The 23251-nt window shown below is 58.0% G+C and overlaps 1 protein-coding gene and 1 long non-coding RNA gene across 4 annotated transcripts in view; one reads left to right on the top strand and one right to left on the bottom strand.

Moving 5' to 3' along the window:
* TMEM104 (transmembrane protein 104) overlaps nt 1–21920 on the top strand; it is a 56543-nt gene extending 34623 nt beyond the window's left edge. For all 3 annotated transcript variants that reach the window (XM_038546651.1, XM_038546650.1, XM_038546652.1), the window contains 2 exons: nt 4050–4143; nt 17945–21920. In XM_038546651.1, the coding sequence (XP_038402579.1) occupies nt 4050–4143; nt 17945–18705 (855 nt within the window). In that variant the 3' untranslated portion in view covers nt 18706–21920. The remainder of the gene's footprint in view (nt 1–4049; nt 4144–17944) is intronic.
* LOC119873227 lies at nt 3377–10312 on the bottom strand. The gene is made up of 3 exons (XR_005364219.1): nt 9043–10312; nt 5373–6750; nt 3377–5286 (listed from the first exon to the last, which is right to left on the bottom strand). It is a non-coding gene; the product is annotated as an uncharacterized LOC119873227 (long non-coding RNA).
* Nucleotides 21921–23251: the final 1331 nt, after the last annotated feature.

Raw genomic sequence — 23251 nt, 5'->3', positions numbered from 1 at the left:
TGCCTCCTCCTATCCTCCGGGGCGTTTGGGGTTGGGACAGCCCTACAGTGGGGGGGCACTGTTTCCGGCACTGTGGGAACACAGATGGACGGGAGCTGCAGCCGCTGCCCATGCGGAGCCACTGAGGGCTCCTGGAAGACGCACGAATGATTCCAGGGAGGAGAAGTGGAAGAGAACAATTGGGTACAGGAGATTGGGAGTGGGATTGGTAGCAGAACTTCGGCCAACAGAAATAGAGCTTGCCAAGCAAAGGCCCAGTGGTAAGAAGGCTTTGGGCAATGTCAGGAACTCACAGGCCAGGGCTGCTGGAGAGTAGGTTCTGGGGGGTGCTGTCTTCAAGGGCAGGGTTGAAAAAGGTGGCTGGAACCAGGTCATGGGCCAGTGGACTTTGTCATTTCTGAAGTGACAAGCCTTTGAGAATTGAACAAGAAAGACACAGGTTGGAGGCTGGGGTGGTGTGTGGGAAACAACACTGGGACCAGCTGGCTCTGGGCCCAGGAAAGAGAGGACAGGGGCAAAGGGAGCAGGACAGAGCCCCCATGGGGCAGTCCTGAACCCTCCCCAGCTCTTGGCCTACCTGATTGCTCTCACCTGAGGTATCTCTTTCTCTGTGATGTTCCCCTGAGTGACCCCAGCACAGCCCCAGCCAGGCAAGGTCAGGAGCCCATGCTGTGTGCTCCATTTCCCCTCCAGCACCGTGAGAAATATATTTCTGTGGTTTTAAGCCACCAGGTTACTGCAGTCACAGATACTAGTACAGAGAGTGAGAAAGGAGTCCGAGGTGGTTGGGAGTTCAGAGCCAGAGCAGCTGGAGGTGAACAGTGTGCCTAACCTGCCTGGGATACAGGAGAGAAGCAGCAGCTGGATGGCACTGGAGACGCCGCGTTAAGTTCGGAGTGCCACCAGGACACTGTAAAAGCTGTGCCCAGGCCTTGCTGGCAGTGCCTTAGCAATGTGAGCTGCCTTGTGTCCACCAAGACTGGCAAGGTTGCCATGGGGCCTTTGGTGCACATTTAAACTCACTGACCCGAGAAGAGACCTGAGCGGCCCCATTTGCACCCTCCCGGGTCTGTCTCAAACATCATTCATTCCCAGTGACCAATTTGAAGATTGCATTAGAAACCAAAGAATCGTTCCTTACTTCTTTCTCTTTTTTTTTTTTTTCTGGAACCCGTTTGGCTGCACAGTTGCTGTCCCTGCCTCCTGTAATGAGTTGGGCTCCAAGAGTCCTTGAACAGAGGCTGAGTCTGAACTGATCAATGGCATTTGGGGGTTGGACCATTGCTCAGGAGCCAGCTAATTTATAATGTCATATAGGCTAGACGAGAAGACCCAAGAGGATAGGCTGTCTCTTGGCTTTTTATCTCTTCTTTTTGAAAAAGGAAAGGGAAAACAGAAGGTGCCACGCTTGGCTGTTCAGCATTCAAAGATGAACTCCATCCCCACTAGACCATGGGAACATGGGGGCTGTTTCTCCTTCCATGCCCCCTTACTTCCCAGAGACCTGGCAGCCACACCACGGCGTCCTTTCCGGCTCTGGATGCTGGCCCCTGCGGGCGCCGAGTCTGGCTCTAACTAATTTGCAGAGGACACCTGTTCCTTAATTAGCCCCAGCCTGTGCTGTGTATCTTGGTCTGGGCTCCCTCCAGTGTGTGAGCTAGCAGCCGTGCAAGGGCTGCTGTTTGGCAGTGTGTGCGCGTTTGCTCTGACCAGGCAGGCCCTGCACTCCCCGCTTCTGGAGTGATGTGGTCAGTCTGCACTCCTGAGCATTAAAACTATATTCTGGCCACCATCCCGCTGTGGGTGTCATAGCTGTTGCCTGAATCTTCCAAAAGAGCCCTCCGCTGCCAGTCCCCACTGCCGTCCCTAGAACAGGACATGGGAGGGCCGAGCAGTTTTGGAGACTCCTGAGCCCCTCTCCACTCCTGTTCCCCACCACTCAGATGGCATCTCACATACACTTCTTACTCGACCTTTCTCAGATGTGCTTGTATGGTTAGTGTCTTTAAAAAGAGGGAAGTTCTTGGGGGTTGGGATCCCACCCCTACAGGGTTTTATAAAATGTGTCCTCTTGTGTGAAAGATCTTGGTAAACAGCTGCTGGGGAGGAGGATGAAGATGGATCTGGCATCTGGAAAAGGACCTGGCAGGCTACTAGAGTAGCACGATTCCCTGCCTCCCTTCAGGGCTGATTCTGCTGTATCACCACCCACCCCCCAACCCCCAGCCTTGGTTTTACATAGTAGAACCTTCTGAAAACCGTCTTTAGGCTTCAAAGATGAGCTCCAACCTCCCACATACGCTGCCCCTAAGAAACCATCCAGCGTGCACAGTGGGCATGCAGATTGGAGGGGAAGCACCCACACTTGCCCACACATCAGGAGTCCAGTTCCGAGCAAGCCACGGTAATTTGGAAACATCTGTGGCAAGTGGCTGTGTATGTATTCTTCCCTAAGACCTCTTCCTCTCTAACCCTTCAAGAAAGAAATCTGTCGAAGTTTCCCTAAAGTGGTTCTTTTCCTTAAGGACAGGCTGATGGTGCTACGTGCTGGCTTGCTGTATGGAGCTGCTGACTCTGCCTCACTGAGTCTGGCCTGCAGGGGATACGGTCTCCCCTGCCCCTCTTCTCTACACACACACACACACACACACCCCGCCCCCAGCACCCCTAGCTTAATGGCACTTCCCCTCCTGATTAAAGGATTGCTGGTTCCAGGCCCCCAGCAGAAAACTGTTTCCAGAAGCCTCCCAGCCCTGGAGCCTGCCTGGAGGCCTTGGCCCCCAGCTAATTAGAGCCTTCTCCTTAAGCGGTGCTTTAGTCTTTGGTGTCATCCTCACAGTGATAATGGACTTGGATAAGAGATCACAGCTTCTCCCACTTCCCACTCTCCTTGTGGATGGGGGCAGGGAAGGGATGGGCACAGCCTGCCTGTCACCCTATCACGGGGGAGCCAGGGAGCGGGGGACTGGCCGCCAAGCTGAGCAGCTGTGATGCCTCCTCCCCAGATCACAGGGCCAGAGCCCGACTCCCCATAGTGGGCCCTGCTCCCCACATTCAGGCCTCCGCCGCCTGCTGCACCTCTGGCGAGTGTCATCAGCATTAACGTGATAAAATGGCGCAGTGTAAATGTTAATAAGGTCTGTTGCCTCTGCTGCTTCCGAGTGGCAGATTGGAAATGGTACCATCATCCTAACGCCAACCAGCAGCTTTTAATTCCTCTGCTCCCTGAGCAGCCAATTTGGCATGGAAATCCTAACCTCCCCTTAGCCCCCAGCCCAGCTCTGCTGTGCCAGGTTCACCCCCATATTCCTTTGCAGAGAGGGTTCAGATTCCCCACAGACTGGTTTTCTAAGATAGGGTTTGAATCTTTATTTTCCCTAAGTAAACACTTAGTTTTTCCTGTTCTCCAAAGGAAAGAGCACTGAGCCCCAAACTCAGCTCCCACTTTTCCTGGCTGCAGCCCCTTCTCTTCTTGGTTCAGGATAGTCCTCTGCGAGGTTTGCCCTGGAAGCCTAGAGCCGCTGGCTCTCCAGGCCTACCCTCCTCAAGTCCTAAACATTGCTGATTAACGACATCCCGACTGATCCTCTCTGAACGCTGGAGCACAGCAGTGATCTCTCCACTGCCCTGTGTTGTCGGGGCACTGGGCGCGCCTGGGTTCCTCTTAGATCCTCATCTTCCTGCTGATTACCTCCTAATTGGGGCTCGTGACCAGCTCTGTGCCGGGCCTGGGAACCCTTAGCATTTGGTGAAGAGAAGTAGCAGGCGATGTCCCTGGAGTGTTGACTGGGGCTGGCCCAGAAAGTTGTCTCAGGACCAGGGGCATGAGGAGCAGCTACGAAGCACGGCTTTGGATTTCTCCTGCACCCCAAGGAGCTCCCCACATGATGTTTGCCCCTGGGGAGCCTCTGCCAGTCAAGGTGCACAGCACAGTTAGGACCAGCCGCTGCGGGCAGAGGCTGCATGGATGGCGTGTTCTCCCCACACACGCGGTGTGTGCTGTGTACGCCCAGCCCCGGCACCCCCTCACCCTTGTTTCTGTCACCCAGGCTGTCTTCACTCTTCTCCTTGGACCCTTCACCTTCTTTGACGTCCAGAAGACCAAGTACCTGCAGATCCTGACCTCCCTGATGAGATGGGTTGGTGAGTGAGAGACGTCTCGAGTCTGCCCTTTGTCCCCTGGTCCCTTCCTCACCTTTTCCAAGACGGCTGTGTGCACTCGGCATAGCTAGAATGTGGCGGGGGTTCCGTGGATTCCCGAAAGCCAAGAGGGGCAGGGGCTCTGTCTGCTTTTTTACTGCAGTAAAGATCACGTAGTGTGCATGGAGCCAGAGCTAGGCCCAACTGTCTTCACATGCCCCTACTCCCCCCCCCCGCCCCCGCTGGGCCAGCTGACCCCTGAAGGCCCAGGTCGGGCTCTGCTCTGCCTTCTTGTGGGTGCCCTGTGTGGCACAGCCATAAAACCCAGCGGGCTGTGGCAACCGCCTCCGCGTTCCTGGCCCGTGGGGCATGAAGAGACACCCTCTCCACAATGCCTTCTGACTGCCTGATGCCCTACTGAGCCAGAGCACCGTCATCCTCAGGGGTGTTTGGGGGGGTCTCTCCGCCTAAAGCAGGTTTGTGGTAGGGAGCCCATTCATTCCGTCGCACTGTCCCAGAAGGTTCCGGCTGCTGAGACCCCTAGGCCCAGGGCAGGAGGGTGCGGGGTCCCTATTGGCCAGCACATGCTCTGGGATCATTTGTATTCCGTGTTTGGGTCTAAAAGCAAAGAATACCGTTGCTGTTCTGGTTGAGAGGCTGGCAGAGGGAGTCTGCCCAGTTTCCAGCCCCTCGCCGGCCCCAGCACAGAGGTTCCTGAGGAGCCCGGGGTTGGGACGCCTCCCTCCTGGCCCTCTTCTCTATCTCCTTTTGCCTTTGCATCTGCCCCATCATCGCCCCTCATCAGGATTCAGCGCGCACCTTGCTCCTCCACGCCAGCACTCAGCACTAGATCATGACGAGCACAGCTTCTGATAAAAATGATTTCCGGCTTTTCTGGCACATCCTGCTCAGGATTACAGAAGCCCAGTATAAGGAGCCGCTGCATCACGGGGTTCCTGGCATCTTCAGTTGGGAGGGACCATGGCGGCCATCCAGTGTAGTCCTCACCCCACAAGGGCAGGCTCCACGGGCACGCGCACAGGGTGGCCCCTGCTCCGCTCTGAAGGGATGTTGTCGTCACTGGAAGTCCTGTCTTGTCTTGAGCCCGACTTGGCAGCCTGTGACTTCTTTCCACCTTGGTCCTTCCTTGCAAGGAATTAAGAGCAAGACTGAGTCATCTGCTTAGTTAGCTTTTGGGGCCTCTGTAACATGATAAACCTGTCCTTCCTCACCCAGCCAAGTCGAGGGAGCAGGAGGTCACTTGTCCAATGCCCGGATGGAGCAGGATTCCTGGTCTACCCCACTCAGCTGGTCCAGTCCTATATGCACCTACACGGTGCTCTTTGCAAATTTTATTCACATGTATCAAAGCCCCAGGTTAAAGTAATACGACCACCTGGGAAAAAATGAAAACTCATTACTTAGAACACAAAGATCACACTGGCATCAACAGAAAAGGTGCTGCAGTGGAGCCCCTTTGGGTGCCAGGATGACTTACATCCCCAGGTTGGGATCAGCAGGGATCACAATCCCTGCTGTCCATCCTTCTCCTTATAAGTCTGCTTATAAGAAGTAGGTGAAAGCCCTTGTGACCTTCAGAAGGAAAAGTTTTCTCAGTAAAACAGCACTCAGAGAAAAATACGCTCCCTCGTCTCCTCCTGGCCCCCCTCTTGTCACTATTCCTCTGCTCCCAACAGCCAGTCCCCAAAGTCCTGAGAGCCTTGCCCCTCCCCCACTCAGGACAGCTGTCCTTGACCTGCCACATCAGAAGTCCTCACGGGGAGGGCAGGAGCAGGGTGGGGAGAGGTGGAGGGCTCCTATGCGTTAGCCGGCATGATGGATCCCCTCGTCAGCCCACGAGAGGGCTGCCCAGATCATGACGGTTAATGGTTTCTGTGAATCCCTGAGCTTGTTGAGGTGGAGCGTGACCAAGTCCTCGCGTTGGGTGAGCAGTACATTCATTTAAAGGGGGAGATTGTTAAGGAGGGGAGGAGGCTGGTGGTAAATAAAGAGTGATTGTCTCAGGACAGGGTAGGAGATGCCCCCCAGACTCAGCTCCCACCTGCAGAGAAGGCACTGAGCTTCCAGCAGGCAGGCCCCCGGGGGCCTCAAGAGCATCTCAGAGCACCCCTTGCCCCCTCTCCTCTCAGAGTAGTACCATCCTGCTCCCTTGTGACCCCATATTGCCTCCCCTTTTCCCAACCAGAGTCCCCTTGTGCAGGCCAGCAAGGCTAGTTAGCCCCGGGGACTGCAGTGTGGACTGTGTCTACCTCCCTGAGGCTCTTAGGACCTGCGAGGTGGCCCCTTGCAGTGCAGCAGAGCGAGGTGGCAGTGGCCTTGGGAGGGGTGCTTGACAGCAGCAAGGGCCTGAGGAAAGAACAGCACATGAAGGTCACCCACGCTCATGTTTTCACATGGTGACACTGTTGTCACTGCAAGTCGTCTGCCTCATTTCTCCCTTCGATCTGAGAGAGGATCAAATGACACTGGACTCTCCACACACCTGTTCTCCAGAGTGTTCTGGGTGACCATGCAGCTGTAGTCATTCTTCTCCCAGACAGGTTCATACCCTGCCCTTGGAAAGCTAACCTCTCTGTGACACAAAGCCCTCTGAAGCAAAAGAGAAAATGCCCAGTTAAATAAACTGGACTGTAGGTAAGCCTAGGGTTCAGTTCCCAGCCAGGGGCATCAGAGCCACCTGGGCCCTTTCCTCCGTGGGTCTGGTGGGAGGGATTTCCCTCATCCTGGCCCCACGTAGCCCGAGCAGCCACACAGCGCTGGGAGCCAAGGACGGGGCCAGGGGACAGGGATGGAGGAGTCCCAGGGAGCCGCCAAGCACCAGCCAACAGGCGGCCTTGCTGCAGGAAGGACCAGGGTCTGCCCACAGTATGTTTGCGAAGGAGGTCTCTCCCCAGAGAGGTTCTTCTAGAACCTTCCAAAGCAGCGAGCACCAAAGCCCGTTTGTCCTCTCAAGTCTGTGCCAAGTTGTCAATTTGCAACAAACTCCTTTTCATCTTGCTTCTGAGAAGCAGCTGTGTGGCCGTGTCCCCCCCTGACCCTCCCTCCTTTCCCACACTCCCGCACACCCTACCCCTTCCTTCTCCCCAGATTAGGGCCCAGACTGTCCAAGAGAGCCGAGCGGGAGCGCAGGGTGGCAATAAGCCGACTTGAGTTCTAGGAAGACAAAAGGGAAGAATGAGCACCAAAGGGACCGGAAAATCATAAATAAATGTGCTGAGCCGGAAACTTTCTTGTGCTTAATTAGGAATTTGTTCTGCCATCTGTTGAAATGAGGCTGGGGAAGGCTGCAGGAGCCCCTCCCCGAGCAGGGCCCCAGAGCTCGGGACTCGCCAAGCAGCCTTTAGGCCAGTGCTCGTGGCCACCTCGGTGTGCTCCTTCGGTTATTAGCGCCTCATGCTGCCAGAATGGGCTTTTGCAAATAGCCACCTGTCCAGGAAAATGTGGAAACGTGTATGACAAGTGCCAGTGTTAATGTATCTCTTGGTCCCCAAATAAATTCTGGGCAGACCAGGCTGGTCAGCTTGGGAGACCTGGACACCAGGTGCCTCTGAGTTGACAAGTACACGGTGGGTTCCAGGTGCCGTCGGCAGGTGAGACCATTGTTGAGGCTTTAGCAGACTTCCTGAGCAGCTGTCCTTTCTGTCCCATCACTCACCCCTGGGCTAGTGGCAGGCTCCTGAGCCCAGGGCTTTTGGTTCTGGCGCCTCCTCCCAGTGTTCCCTTCCACTCGGTCTCAGTGTGCACCAACGGCCTGAACCTGTCTCAGCCAGGTTCCTTACCCGGCAGCAGCCAAGGCAAGACTCCTCACCACAGAGCAGCCCTGAAGTTAAAATGGGATCCGAGACCGTGTGGCAAGGGCTGTTAGCACTGTACCTGGCCCTGGGTCAGCATTCAGGTAGTAGCCACAATATGCAGCCCTGCCGTCATCATCTCTGTTGGCCGGTACGTCCTGGGGGTGGCCTCAGCAGGAGCCCCCCTTGGGGCTGGCCGTTGAGATCAGGGACGTTTGCGAGGGAGGTGGCCCAGGCCACCTCCAGAAGGAGCTATGGCTCTGGCAGTGAGATCTTGAAGCATCGCCAGTTGGCTCTGTCAGCCTTCTCTCTGCCCCACCTCCCAGGGCTGGTCCCCAGGGCACCCGGCGCCCCCAGCAGCCTCCACCCTCACCACCTTCCAGGAAGCTTGAGCCAAAGAGAAATGAGAAGCAGGTGCATCTCGCAGAACGGCCTGGGGCTTCCTCTTTAGTTCCTGGTTCTCATTCCGTAAGTGGTCAATAGGCCGGGGACACTCAGGAGAGACACAGGCCCCGTAGCTGTGGCCACAGAGTCTGAGCCTCAGACCACTAAGCAAACAACTGTAGACTGCCCCCACCTGGGCTGCCTCACAGGGAGCCCTTCCGCAGGAGGGGCTGAAACCGCGTCATTACTTCACCCCCGTTACCACCTTCCGCCACACACACCTCCCAGTTGGGGACACACACAGCTGGCTCAGCTCGGGGTGCCCCATTTGGTGTTATTAAAAACCCGATTCTTTCTAATAAAGACTGCTCTGAGGCACGGCAGCCTTCCTTGGTCTGGGCTGGCGAGGACCCACAGGGCTCCTTCCTCTGATTGTGTATTCAGAGCAGCGCAGCGCACATCACACCCGTTCTCTGTGCTCCCCTCAAAGTGGGTCAGGTGCCAGCCTCTCCGAGCGTCCGTGGGCAAACTTGAACCTCATGAAGCTCCTCGGCCCAGCCTTCCCTTCCTCCCCCCAGCAAGTGCCCCAGATTTGTCTTCCAGACCTACCCAGCAGGGAGAGGTGGGACTCGGCGGTGGTGGCCCGAGAAGCAGAAGGTCCCCAGGAGGAGACCGTCACCTGGGAACATAAGGGCTCTGCTTTTACCTGTCCCCAGGATTATCTGCGGCCGCTTGGCTGACTCCCCTGCAGATCCATGACTGTTTCAGCTGAGTGTCTCTTGGTGGGACTGCTCTATCTGTCACCATCAGCAGCCAGGGGTCATCTCTGTCTGGGCCATCTGTTCCCCACATCCTGTCGGCTCCACATGCCAGCTTGGTGCATGAATTCCTGCACAACCACTCACTGCTGTCCTCTCCACTGGTGCTTCTTGGAGGGCTGGGAAGCGGGTCCTGTGGCCCCCTCTGAGTAGCCAGCCAGCCAGCATCGACCTTCAACATTACCCCACCCCGCTGTCAGCACCCGCTCCCCACCCACCCTCTCTCTGGGCCCCTGTCCAGGGCTCTCCTGGGCCATCGAGTGTGTGGCTTCCCCTCGTTCCTCAGCCAGTGGAGGGAATCCAAGAAAACCTTTCTGTGTATATTTCATTTTGGACTTTATCCTTGGTTTCCTAAAAGTTCTTTCTGCTAACAGTTTAATGGAAGGGAGGATGTAGTTTCTCTCTTACTGCTCTCAGGGCAGAGTGGGCACCCAGGTAAAGTTTGCTGGAAAAACCAGCCCCATGCCACCAGATTACCCATCTCATTCACGGGACTGACCCAGGAGCCATGCTGTGCCCCAAGTAAAGGCCACCCCACGGCCACCCCGCTTCTGTGAACAGCCTTTGTGGTCAGCAGCTCTGCTCTGCATGTGGCTGAGACGCGTGCTGGCCGGTCCATCAGACAACCCCAGGGGGTCGTGGGCCAGCCGCCTGGACACTGGCAAGAGGAGGGAGGTAAGGCCCAGCTTGTGGTCAGCAAGATGAGGTCTTGGACCAGTGACAGTGGCTGCAGGTGTGTTCCTGCGCAGACTGGGCCTCGTATGGGCCGGGGTGACCTCAGCCGTGCGTCAGAAGCAGCCCTAGATGTCTCAGAGCTGGTGGGGCCCCAGCTGACCAGGGGAAGCCGAGCGCCGGTACCATAGTACTTCTCGTTTTCTCCGTCCTGGTTTGTCTGTGCGTCTAGCTACGCAGAAGAGGTGCCTCGGTGGGCTCAGGCCGCATTATGGAATACTGCAGGCTGGGTGGTTAAACAGTAGAGATTTATCTTCTCGGTTCCGGAGATTAGAAACCCAAGATCAGGGTTGGTTTCTGGGGAGGCCTCTCTTCCTGTCTTGTAGATGGCCACCTTCTTGCTCTTCCTCACAGAGGCTCTTCTCTGTGTGTGGGGGGGCAAGAGCTCTGGCACCTCTCACTCCTCTTAGGAGAATGCGGATCCCGTCAGATTAGGACTCTTATGACCTCATTGAACCTTTGTCACTTCCTTAGAGGCTCCATCTCCAAGCAGTCTCAAGGGGTGCCAGGGCTTCCGCGTAGGAATTAGAGACAGAGATAATTCAGTCCGCAACAAGAGGAGAGGACTGAGCAGCATTCAGGAAGGGTGACAGAGCCGAAGTTTTATGTTTGCAATTTTGGAAGGAGATTAGTCGGCTACTAGCCAGAGGCCCCACGGCTTCACTGTTCCGGCCATTACAAACTGAGCTTGCTCTGACAGCGTAAGAATGAAAAATTGAGACACTTGCCTCCCAGGCGCCACTTGCCGTGCTTGGAGGGAGTAGAAAGGGGAGCGATGGAAAAGCCAGAACTCTTGACTTCCTACTTGAGATTTGATAGCTTTAGAGACTCAAATACCTACTCTGCCCACGGCCCCCTCTTTCTGGCATACTTGGAAAAAGGAGCTTTGCTCTGAGTTCTCAGAAATATTTCTTAAGTAATCTCTATGCCTAACATGGGATCAAACTCACAACCCCGAGATCAAGAGTCACATGCTCTACTGACTGAGTCAGCCACCAGCCCTGGCACCACTGGAGTTGAGGAGCCTGTACCCCTTTGGAGGTAAATACTTAGCCACAGAGTGTGACCCCATAAGTTAATTATCCAGGCGTCCTTCTCTCTGGTCCCGTGATGACGATGACAGTGACCATGAGGACAACAGGGCTGGAGTCCTCCAGAAACCACAGGGGCTGAGTCAGTGTGGCAACGTAGTTAGATTGGCTTTGAATCCCCTCCCTTCAGTAGAAACACAGGTGACTTCTCGTGAATTTGTCCAGGTAAGGCCAGCAATAACAGAATGTCTTATGGCCTGAGATGAAACCTAATCCAGTCCCGAGATGCGTTTGCAGACAAGCACATCTGTGAGGGAACTTCTCATTTTTCCCTAAGGGGACTCCCTCCAGCATGACAGGCCAGTATGTCCTGTCTTCTCGGGGTGTGAAAGGAGCCCCCACCCAACCCATAGCCTGTGCTCAGGTGGGAGGGTGATGATCAAAGTAGGATGGGCCAATGTGAGCCCCCAAAATCCAAGCATAACTCCTTTTCACTCAGCCCCGTTTGGAGAGAGCCCACACCCAGGGTCCCCCCCAGATGACAGAGTGGTGGGAACACATTGTCCTTGTGTGGCCTTAGGTGGAACAAGAGGGAGCTGCTTCATTCACAGCAGGTGTGAGCAGCCCAGGTCTGATGCCAGGACCAGGACAAGGGGCATTCCTGGAAGGGTGATGACTGCACCTGACCTAGCCAGGGCAGCTGGGGCCCCTAGTATGATCCCAGTTCCCCTCCTTGGAGCAAAAGGAGTCAGGTGAAAACTGAGGGCTGGCAGGTTCCTACCTGCGCAGGACCAGGGTTTTCAGGATGGGAGATAAGGTTTCCACAATGACTCATTCCTAAGGGATGGCTTGGGCCAGGCTCCGCCCAAGTGCTTCACTGCACCATCTTGTCCCATCCTCCACGAGGTGCCGTGATCACCTCCATTTTTAAAGGTGGTAAAATGGAGGCAGTGACAGAGTGACAGGACCACCCAAGATGACACAGTTCGGTGGCAGGACCTGATTGAATCCAGAGTAACTTGTGAAGCTGAACTTGCTGAGAGGAAGAGCAGTGGGCTCCCACCCTCCCCCTGGTGGTTTCCGAGGCCTTAGAGCTTCCAGAAGTGAGCCCCCACGCACACCCCGGGCCCTGTGGGCGCTCTGTTCACAGTCGGTCCTGTTACCTAAGGAACAAATGCCCAGTCACCTGCTCCTGCTTAAGGGCTTTGAAACCTGGTCTTCAGCTTCTCTCAGCTCAGCCGGGTGTTACCCCATCTGCTCCCCCCAGCCCTCCTGAATCTCAGGAAGCCCAGGCCAACCTCTGACCAGCCTAAGGGAGGCACATCTGTGCCCCAGCCTCCTCCAAGGGCAGCACTGTGGAGGAGGAAGCTGGTACCACATCCTCCCCGGATCCAGCTCTGATGATGGGCACAGCACGGCCATTCATTATCATTAGCCCTGGCATGTTGATTCTCTGCTTGGAGAAGAGGGTGCCATCCTCGTGACAGCCGCCTTGACGGATGGCCTCTGCCTCCTATGTGTCAGAGCTAAAGCTGCTTACGGGGCTCAGAGAACAGCGAGGTATCTGGGGCAGCCCAGGCTGGGGCCTACCACAGCCCCGGGGCTTCTGGGGCCAGGTTCAGAGGTCGGAGACTTGAGAGCAGCTTTCCAGGAAGCAGCCCTGCAGAGACCAGGCAGGGTACCGCAGCCAGTTGCCGGAATGGCCTGGGTGCCTGCAGCACCCCTAGGGGAAGTCCTGGGGGTGGGGGGGCAAGGAGAGCTCTGCCCCAGGCTCCTCAACTCCAGTGGTGCCAGGGCAGGTGGTCCAGCTCATGCCAGCACCACGCAGACCCTGGAATTCTGTAAGGAAAGTGGAGCCCTGCAGGAGCAGTGGGCAGAGCCTCCCCACGGCCGAGGCCAGATCAGTGCCAGTCACGGCTGCTGGAGGCCCCAGAAGGAGCTCCTCCCTCCCCACCCCTGCCACACAGGCTGGCCCTTACTCACACAGGGATGGGTTTTGGCGCGGGGAGGATAGAGAGAAGTAAACTACAGTTGCTGGTTGCGCTCTCCAGACGCACACACCCGAGCCCTGGGCCCTCAGACCCCTGCTCGTCTCTCATTCTGTCCCAAGAGCAAGTCTGCCCCTCCGGGGAAGCCTTGACCCATCTGTGGGTGGAGGGCCTGGGAGAGAGGGACTCAGGAGGGAGGAGCCGGGGAGGCCGAGTGCTGCTGCCTTTGTCTCTCACTCTTCCCCCTGCAAACTGGGACCATCTTTGCCCCTTGGCAGGAGTTTAGAAGGGTGTTGGCCCACCTGTCCTACTCTCTGAAAGGAGTGTGGCTGTGAGGACAGAAAGACAGCGGGAGGCCCCGCAGCTCCTGGCCAGGCTGCTTCTCTGGCTCTTGCTGGCAAGAGAGGGAGAGCAGGAGACTGCCTCTGGAAAGCCGTATTTTCTTCTGACGACTTTGAGAGCCCAGTTAGTGCCTGGGTAGATGAGAGGACACCTGATACACAGTACTACCCTGACCACCCGCCATGGTTGAAGTCGCCGCCATCCCCGTGATGGGACCCTGGTGTTGTCGTGCAGGATGTTCCTGGTGTAAAATTTACTTTGAACCACGCTTCCTCAGATAGAGAAGGGAAGTGTCTTTACTAGGCCATCTGCCCAGGCCTCCAGAGGACTGAATGTGTGGGAACCGGGGGCAGGCTGTGGCCCAAGGCCAGTGGATGTGGTGAGGCCGGAGGACGCTGGCCTCAGAGCAGCTGCCAGAGTAAGTGTGTGAGGGTAGCACACCTCTCCAGGCCAAGTCACTAGAGTGGAAGCCTGGAAACTGCGATGCTCGTGGAGGGCCCTACCTCCAGCCCCTCCTCCTCTGGCTGCCAGAACCAGAACCCCTGCTCCTCTGCGACCCCCCACTTGTCTTTTGCCTGTGGGCTTGGATAGGACTTGGATACCTCCCACAGCAGGGATCTCATCACCTACCCTGCAGCTAATGTGGCTGTTACCAGTTCTTGTAATTTGTCTCTGCAACGTCTGTCAGTTCCCCTGGACAGTGGGCTCCCGAAGGACAGGGATTATATTTGCTCAGTGCACTGTCCTCAGGTGCCCAGAACATGTAAGCAGTCATCGCGGCTTCACCAGGTGGGTGGTCAGTCCCAGCAGAGCCATGAGTTACACAAAACAAGTGCAAGTTTTTCACATGGGCTGTTATTTCAGCTATTTAAAGAGAAGTCTCTTGTCCTGCCTCATCACCTTGCAGCTGTGCCTCCCAAGGCCGACAGCCACTCCTCACGTGACATGTGCCAGGCCCTCACCTCCTTCCCCACCACAGAATCCTCCCCGGCAACTCACTGCATCTCGTCACCCCTTGGAGTGTGAGTTCCAGCGCCGATGCGGGTGGATGTGGGCCAGGTGCTCGTCCTATCGCCTGGGGTCTCTGAGCGTGGCCTATGAGGGTCAGAGAGAAGTCAGGGCCTGGGCAGCAAGGTGTCGGGGAGCACTCACCACTCTGCCCTTAGTGTCCGCCCCACAGCCCCGGCCAGGTGGGCCAAGCATCTGGCGGTAGCCGGCCGAGTCTCGGCGTCAGTGTGGACACCTAGAGCCCTGCTGTCTGTCATGCTTCCTGACAGTCTGTCACTCACAGCCTGTCACCCTCTTTCATCTTGATTTATTAGCAGGTCTAATGAGTTTGGGGAGCAGCTGTCTGCCAGGGATGGGACCATCCATCTAGGAGATGTCTGTTGAACTCTGCTCCTCCCGCAGCCACGGGGGTAGGAGCCATGGACTAAGGGGTGTGGCCACAAGGACAGGGGCCGGAGAGCCGCTCAGGGGTGAGTCCTGGTGCATCTAGTCCAGGACCTGGCTGGCCCTCCTGCCTCCTTCCCGTCCTCTCCTTCTCTGTTCCTCCATTACAACATGAAGTTGGGGTATCCCTGCTTTCTTTTGAACTTGCCCACTTGGAGACCAGGCTGGAACATTTGGCCTTGCCTCTCCACTCCTGAGAACATAGGCCAGCGCCCACCCTGTGACCTCGCAGTGACGGGGGCGGGGTGGGTTGGGGGGACCCGAAGGGCTCCGGTGCCTCAGACTTCCACTGCCCCTTCCCAAGGCTTGCTGGGGCTCATGGGCGCAGAGCCAGTCCTCAGCGCTTTCCAAGCCCAGGCAGTGCTCCTCAGGCGTCTGCTCCGGGGGCATCGTGTGCCCTTCCTCGGAAGAGCTTCTCAGCTTGGAGCCGTGTGCTCATGTGGTGAGCATCACACGCTGCTCCAGCGAATGTCCCTCTTCCCCCTGACTGGAGCATTAAGTGTCCCAGGAGCAGGGTGGGGCCTGGCACCAAGTGGGTACTGGGTCAGGATCCAGGGGGGCAAATGAAGCACCTCTGCTTCCCTGTGCTGCAAGGTCACGCAACAAAGCAGTACAGCATGTGGGTGATGAGAGCGGGGCTCGCCGGGGATGGCCCCCAGATGAGACTGTCTCCCTCCAGACCCTTCTCCAGGAGCTGCTACTTTTTTTGATGTTAGAATCACCTCCCAAGAGTCTCTGGCATCTTCATTCCTGGATAGGATCCAACATCTAGCCCTTGGGGGTAGATCTGGTTTTTGGAAATAGACTTGAGTAAGAGAACAAGATGGGTGACGAATCGAGGTCATAGCATTGTGAGGTAAGCCTAATTATAGCTAGAAGATTGTGAGATAAGCTTTCTTATCTCCCATAGCCATGCTTTTTATCAGCCACCCTGAAAGTTCTAGAAAATGTCACATGTCATCATTGACATAAAGACACGGTTCCCGAGACGGTGACTCCAGGAGACACCAGTCAGTAGCCATAGGTTCGGGATAGAGGTTGCCAATATCTCTGTATGCTTTAATGCATAAAAAAGCATAAAAACTCAGTCTCCTGTCTTTGGAACCCTCTGTAAATCGGTGTTTTTGCAGTAAGGAAAGCCCAGGGCTGCCCAGACTGCTCACCTGGAAGTCAGCAAGCCTGCGTGTCCCACAGCTTCCTGGAGATGTAGCGTTGAGGAGGAAGGTGGGTGGAGAGGCACTGGCCAGCATCCAGGGCTAGAGGCAGCCGTGACTCAGTGACTCGGAGTTGCTGTTTCTGTCTTCTCCCACGGCACCCTGAGGCCGAGCCACAGGGACAGCTTTCTCCACGCACCTCTTTCCAGGCTGCGAGTGGCACCAGGTCACGAGGTGACACCTGAGATGGTGGTGGCAGAGTCAGGTTGGAATCTTGCCTTAGAGCGGCTGCCTTCCGCGGGACGGTCAGCAGCGGCCTCTTGAGTAGCTAAGCTCCAGGCACCCCCCCGCCCCCGGCCAATGCACCCCGTCTGCCAGCTGTAGCCACCTGACTGCTCAGTTCTGTGCTGTGACCCTTTCTGGCCCTGAGACAGACTGCCTGGCACACAGGGGACTCTACCTCCACCCTGGCCCAGTGCACTTCCACCCAGGGATCTCTGCTCTGCACTCAGCCCCAGAGATCCAATGAGCCAGGCTGCCAGGGTCCCAGGCTGTCCCGTCGGCCCCTGACCATCCTCCAGGGGCTAATCCAGAGACAGCTCCCTGGGCTAAGACCCCACGGGAGGAGCTGGCTCCCCATTTTCCTCTTGACCTGCGGGAGCGCGGAAGGAAGACAAGCAGCGTCTCTGGAGCAGCGAGGGTCGTGGCGTCCTCAGAGTTGTCCAGAGTCGGGAGTGGCAGGGACTGGGGCAGGCTGAGGAAGAAACAAATCATCTTCTATATTGGCAGTTTGCACAGGCCTGTTCCCGTGCTCCTTCCCTGCTCCTGTCCCCCGTGTCGGACAGCTCTGATTAAAAGGAATAGGTGACATTTCTGTCAATCCCACTCCCGAGTGTCATTGTGGGAACACACTGGTCTGGCTTTCTGTGAGTCCCAGGAAAAAGGCCACTGCTTTCCAGGGTACCAGGGGCTGTGACATGGCCTGAGGGGACAGCGGGGACACCCCCAGCCTCCCACACAAGGAGGGGCCCTGTGCCTCAGACAGGCTGGCCTCCTTCAGCCCCGCTGCCCCTTCCCGCTCACCTGTGTGGCCCAGCAACAGATGTCAGGTGTCCCAGAGCACAGGCTAGGGGGGCCGTCAGGTCTGGCCTGAACAGCCGGGTTTATGAACTCCAAAACAGGACAGGGATACCAGGGGTTCTGTGTGTATCAAGTGGCTGACGGCGAAGGCGGTCCTGGGCAGTCTGGGTAGCAGATGTGAGAAGCCAGAGACACGGGGGCGTCAGCTGGACCTCGCAGTGTGTCTGCCTCCGGGAGCCCCAGCTGATGAGTGCGGCTCCGGGTGTGAGACCCTTATGAGGGGCTCTTGTAAAACCTGCTGGAATCTGTTCGCTCCGAACAGCCCTAGGTCCCCTTCTGCCCTATAGCAAACCCAGGTCACGGTCACTCCCTCGTCCCCTGCCTCTGCCACCAGGTCCAGGAGAACAGGGCCATGTGCCATTTGCCTCCAGCCTTGAAGCCAGCAGCTCAGAGGGCTTGGCTCTTCCGAGTGTTGGTCTTGATGCCATTTCTTCTCTTGAGCGGCCACGGGCACCCTCCTGCCTGCTGTAGGCCCCTGGGTGCCCACCTCTGTTCAGAGCCACCGACTCTCTTTCCCACCCCCCTCAGATGCCTCTAAGCAGGTGCCCGTGGCCCCAGAGGACAAATCCTCCCAAATGCTCGGCACCCCTGACCCCTCCACTGCCCCCAGCTCCCCACACATAGGTTCTTTAAGCCGAGGGAGGGAGGGTGAATGTGAGTTCCAACCCAGACCTGCCAGGGAGAGGCAGAGGCCCCGAGAAGCCCCATGAGGGAGCCAGGCAGCGCCTGGCCAGGAGCGCGCACTCCTCGGAGAAGACAGCGTGGGGCCGCCCTGCCCACCGCCCCAGTGCAGCCCCTTCCCATGCCCAGGCGCCCCCAGGGGAGAGGGAGCACCGGCAGCAGCCACTGCCGACCTGCCCCACCACGCGGCCCCTGGGCGGGCGCCACCCAACAACCGGCCAGCCCAGGGCCGTTCCCGCTCAGCTGGCCGACGGCCCTCTTGTCTTCCAGCTTTCGCCATCATGATCGTGCTGGCCCTGGTCCGCATCGGGCACGGGCACAGGGAGGGCCACCCGCCCCTGGCCGACCTCTCCGGGGTCCGGAACCTGTTCGGCGTGTGCGTCTACTCCTTCATGTGCCAGCACTCCCTGCCGTCCCTCATCACACCTGTGTCCTCCAAGCGCCACCTCACGCGCCTGGTCTTCCTGGACTACGTGCTGATCCTCTCCTTCTACGGCCTCCTGTGCTTCACCGCCATCTTCTGCTTCCGCGGCGACAGCCTCATGGACATGTACACCCTCAACTTCGCGCGCTGTGACGTCGTGAGCGTGGCCGCCGTGCGCTTCTTCCTGGGCCTCTTCCCCGTCTTCACCATCAGCACCAACTTCCCCATCATCGCCGTGACCCTGCGCAACAACTGGAAGACGCTCTTCCACCGCGAGGGGGGCACGTACCCCTGGGTGGTGGACCGCGTGGTGTTCCCCACCATCACCCTGCTGCCCCCCGTGCTGGTGGCCTTCTGCACCCATGACCTGGAGTCCCTGGTGGGCATCACGGGGGCCTATGCAGGCACGGGCATCCAGTACGTCATCCCTGCCTTCCTGGTGTACCACTGCCGCAAGGACACCCAGTTGACCTTGGGCTATGGGACCGTCAACAAGCACAGGTCCCCTTTCCGCCACACCTTCTGGGTGGGCTTCGTGCTGCTCTGGGCTTTCTCCTGCTTCTTCTTCGTCACCGCCAACATTGTCCTCAGTGAGACCAAGGTCTGATGGCGGAACGTGTCTGGTGGTAAGAGAGGTGGGGGCTGCACTCTGGCCCCCCGATTCACCTTCCCGCCTGCAGAGCCAAGATCTAGTTCCTTCCCAGGGTTCCTGGGGGCAGGCGAGACCGGACTCTGGGAGGAGGCCCTCCACACCTCCAGCTGGAGGTCTTCTCCCCGGCCAGGATTCCGCACCGCGCCTCCCTCGCCGGGCGGCCCTCCTCCCAAGCCCTCCTGCGTGGGGCTTCCCCTGGCCAGCCAGGCTGCACGACCCGGGCATGCAGCTGCCCGGATTCCAGGTTCGGCTTCTGCTTGACGCACAGGCCCCACCACGACAACCATGGGGGCAGGCTCCTTCCCCGTACGGTGGGGACGCAGTGCTGGCACTGCCACTATTTATACCAGACACCATGTCCCCTCCTCCTTTGTCCCAGTCCCTCCTGCATCTGTGTCTGGGGAATCTGCTCCACTAGTAGCTGCTGCTGCCTCAGGGCGAGTCCCAGGCCCTAACCCTCCTCCCCTGGGGCTTGCCAGTGACAGGCAGGTCCCACCTTCCCCTCAGGCCTGGAGTGGCCAGGTGCCACGCCCAGGGGGACGGGTGTGTTTCCAGCCCCCACAACAAGAACAGGAAGTGCTAATCGGCACCAGGGTCCCCGGACTGTAGCTGAATGGGGCCCTTGGCTGTGGCTGCCAGCGCCCGTCCTGAGCTCCTGAGCCCGTGATGACTCGGAGCCACAGGCAGGAGCACTCCTTCCTCGGCGTACAGCAGCCCGGCAGACCATTTAAAGCCCAGAGCCTGTGACCCCTCAGAGGGATCCTCTGCTCTCCTGACTGCCCCACTGGGGCGCACAGGGGCTCCTGCGTGATGGGGGGTGGTGTATAAGGACCACTAAAGGGAGCCACCCCAAGCCACCATCGCGGTGGCCTGAGAGCACCACAGCCATGCAGTGGTGGGCAGGCTCTGCTTCCAACCCTATAAGAGGTCAGGCCTGTGGGGCGGCAGCAAGCTTGGCTGACCCTGCTCCCGCTCCAGTACTAAGGGTGGCTCCCTTTTGAGCCAGGCTGTGGGTGCTCTGTTCATACTTTCCATGACCCTTGGGTGCTGTGGAGCGAGATGGGGCACCAGCCACCATTCTCATGGAAGAAGGCGAGGGTTTCTGGTCACCTCACCAGCTCTTCCGTCGTCCCATCCCTGTCACAATCATGCATGCGTCTGCTGGGCCAGCCTTCTTTGGAAACACAGGTGACTGGGGAACTCTGCATTTTCAATGTGCCTTCTGCTTCAGGACCTGGGGGTCCTTCCTGACCCTTCCTGGCGTGCCCCCAGCCCAGGGCCTGGCCCACCTGTCCTGGAGCCCAGAGCAGCTTGACCCAGAGCTGCCTGTCTGGGGTGGGGTCTCAGGTCCCCAACCCCCACTCCCCCCTTTGATTTCAGTGCCTTGCTCAGCCCACTTTCGGGAACCTTCCAGCCTCCCCTGCATGGCCTGGTATTCGTACCTTGGACAGAGCAACCACGCTGGCTCTCCTGGGGCCCCTGATGGTCTCAGAGGGAGTGGGAGGAAGGCCTGAGATTTGTAGGAACTGGGCAGTCCACAGGCGGTGCCACCCCTCGCCCTGGCTGCCCCAGCCTGTGAGAACCCCAGGTCGCACGTGATTGGCCGTGGTCTGCTTTCTCACTGTTGTCACACATCTCTTTATCCGTCCCCAAGTATTGTGATTTTTCCATCCATGTGAAAAATAGACCACCCCTCCCCATCTGTCACCGCGGCTTCTTCCCAGGAGACCCCACCCCGGGCAGAGCAGGGAGGGCTCCTGGATAGCAGACACTCCATGGCTCCAGCCCTACCTGGAGCTGCCCAGCTGTTTGCTGAAAACTCAAAACATCTGTACTTACCCTCCTCTAGTTACATCCCCTCTTGCTTAAGGACAAAGCAAATTAAATCATCTTGCTGCCCCAGGCTCCAAACCAAATATTGGCCGTGAGTTTATTAGCATCATAAAGCCCAGGTTGATTTATGTGACAATCTGGAGCCACATGGCAGTGCAGTCGGGTGGCTCCATTCCCCTCCTCCGAGCCAGGCAGCCCGGGCCCTGGAGGGAGGGAATTGGCCCCAGGTGGCTGCATCGCTGACGGCGAGGGTGAGCCAGGCCACTCCCCACTGCCACTGTCTGGGCTCCTTTGCTCCTCAGTGTTCACCTGCTGTCTGACCTGCTGGAGGTTGGATGGGGTCACGTTCCGCTCTCCTGCTGATAGCTGGGGTGGGGGGGGCTGCCGACAGCTAGACAGACCCCTGATGATGCTTGTTCACCAAGTGCATCGACCAGGCTTGGCTGCAAGTGCTTACACCAGTGTGGTGAGGTGGGCGAGTTGGATCTTGATTCCTGTTTTACATCTGGGCCTCCCAGGGTCAGTGGCAGGGAGGGCAGAGGAGACCACCAGCCCGACCTGGCCCTCGTACAGGTGTCACTGTGGAGGAGCACATAAACTCAACAGCCTCCACATGCCTTTCACCCAGCCTGGCCCCAAGGGCAGGCTAGGCCACGGTGGGAGTCGCGTTCCCTCCGGCCGGGGTGCCACCGGCTCCTGCCCCTACGGCCAGAGAGGTGGCTGCAGGCTTATGGATGGGGCAGATGGCAGGTGACAGGGCTGCGAGGCACTGCTGAGTGGTGGAAGGTGGGCAGCGGGCACCTCGCCAGGCCCTTAGCTACACAGCTGTTCTCACCACCTGGGGGCCAGGAGCAGCCTGGGCCTCAAGCAGGCTGAAGTCACAGTGGGGACGAGCCCGGCAGGTCCAGGCCCTCAGGCCGTGTGCCCATAGATTCCCCGGGGAAGGGCTGACCCCAGCCTGGCCATGCTCACAGCCACTGCAAAGCTGTTCTTCTGAAAGCGAGATCCAGGACTGCAGGAGAGAGCTTTGCACACCTTCTCCCACGGAGCTGGGGTTCACAGTGTTGGTGGGAGAAAGAATAGCAGCCCCCCGAGTGCCTGGTCTGTGCTGGACACGGTGCTGGCTGCTGTCCGCATGAACCTTGGCATCATTTGGGGATTGGGAACGTGGACCGAGACGTCGGACCTGCCCCTTGCAGGCGGCGAGCCTCCACGCTCCTCCCCGTCATTCATAACGTGGAGGTGATAGTGCCTGCACCGCTGACCGGTTGTGGGACCTTCAGTGCTGAGCTTAGTGCCTGGCACAGAAGTGCTCAATAAAGCTATTACGTACGGATGCTCGGCTGTCTTGTCACTTGCCGGCCATATAGCTGTGCTCATAGCCACAGACCCCGGATTCACCGAAGACCCCGGGATGGGTCCCCAGGCACCTGCTGGCTTCCTAGCCTCCCGATGCATTGTCTTGGGTCAACTGCCTGCTACAATTCAGAGACGGGAAACTGGGCTGAATTCTTCAGGGTCTAGAGGGCGAAAGTGGTCTGTCCCTGCTCCAGGGAACTTAAGGACCCTTTCAAAGAGCCAAACTGAGGCGTGGCTGGAGAGTTCTGGAGCCGGGATGGAAGCCCAGGTATGCTGACCGAGGCCATCATGCCCGCCCGTGGCTCAGCTCTGTGCCCCTTGCCCGCTAGCAGCCCCTGGAAAGAGGTGGTGTGGACGATGAGCCGCTCAGTAAAGCCAATGGAGGAAACAGCCACGCAGCAGCAGGGTAAGACAAAGTTCCTGCTGCTGAGACAGGTGACCGAGAGCCTCCCTTTTCCTGAAGGCATCTCACCAAAAGCAGCAGCCACGTCTGGGTGTCTGGTGTCTGGGTGGATTCAGCTGGCTCTCTGCTCCACAGTCGGGCCCTGTTCATGATGACTGATCTGCGGCCCTGCGACAAGGCTCCCTCCTCCCCCACTGCCAGGCTTTCTGCTCTCCTCCTGGATGGCGCAGGGGGCGCCAGGGCTCTGAGCAGGAGGCTGGGGAGCCAGGCCAAGCAAGCTCTGAACCTGCAGGAGGCGTCCTCCCTGCCTCCACTTCCCACGGGGCTCACCTCTCCCCAGAACACATTCCTAGAGCAGGGACGAGGCAGCCAAGAGCCTGGCTCCAGGAGCAGGATTGGCCCCTCCTCGGAGCCAGTCAGCAGCAGGCTCAGCTCCACATTTGGCTTTTAATTATCTTTCCAGTTCTTGGTTATTAATGATCTTGGGCAGAGAGCGGAGAGCAGCCTGGACCTCAAGACTCCTCCCAGCTTACCTGCTGCAGAGCTAAGCTCAGATTCGGGGAGCAGGAGGGGTCAGGTCCAGGGGCTGGCCGCCAACAGTTAACTCTCTCACCACCTGTAGTTGTTGTCAAGGTCAACTCCCTCCCAAGGTACTGGCCTCGTGCACTCACCTAGACCCACATTACCACCTGTGGCTGAGACCTGGCTCCGTGAAAATCCATAGGGCAGAGGACATTGACTGTAATGGGCTGGGGCCACGCATTCCTGGCATAGTCCAGCTCTCCAGTCAGGCACAGAGCAGTGTTAGAAGTTCCCCCCACTCCAGGGGCGCCTGGGTGGCACAGTTGGTTAAGCCTCTCAGTCTTGGTTTCAGCTCAGGTCATCTCAGGGCCAGGAGATCGAGCC

The sequence above is a fragment of the Canis lupus genome, chromosome 9 (assembly GCF_011100685.1).
Source record: "Canis lupus familiaris isolate Mischka breed German Shepherd chromosome 9, alternate assembly UU_Cfam_GSD_1.0, whole genome shotgun sequence".
NCBI classification, from domain to species: Eukaryota; Metazoa; Chordata; class Mammalia; order Carnivora; family Canidae; genus Canis; species Canis lupus.
Note: the sequence above shows the minus strand (reverse complement) of the source record. Positions and strands in the feature narration are given on the sequence as shown.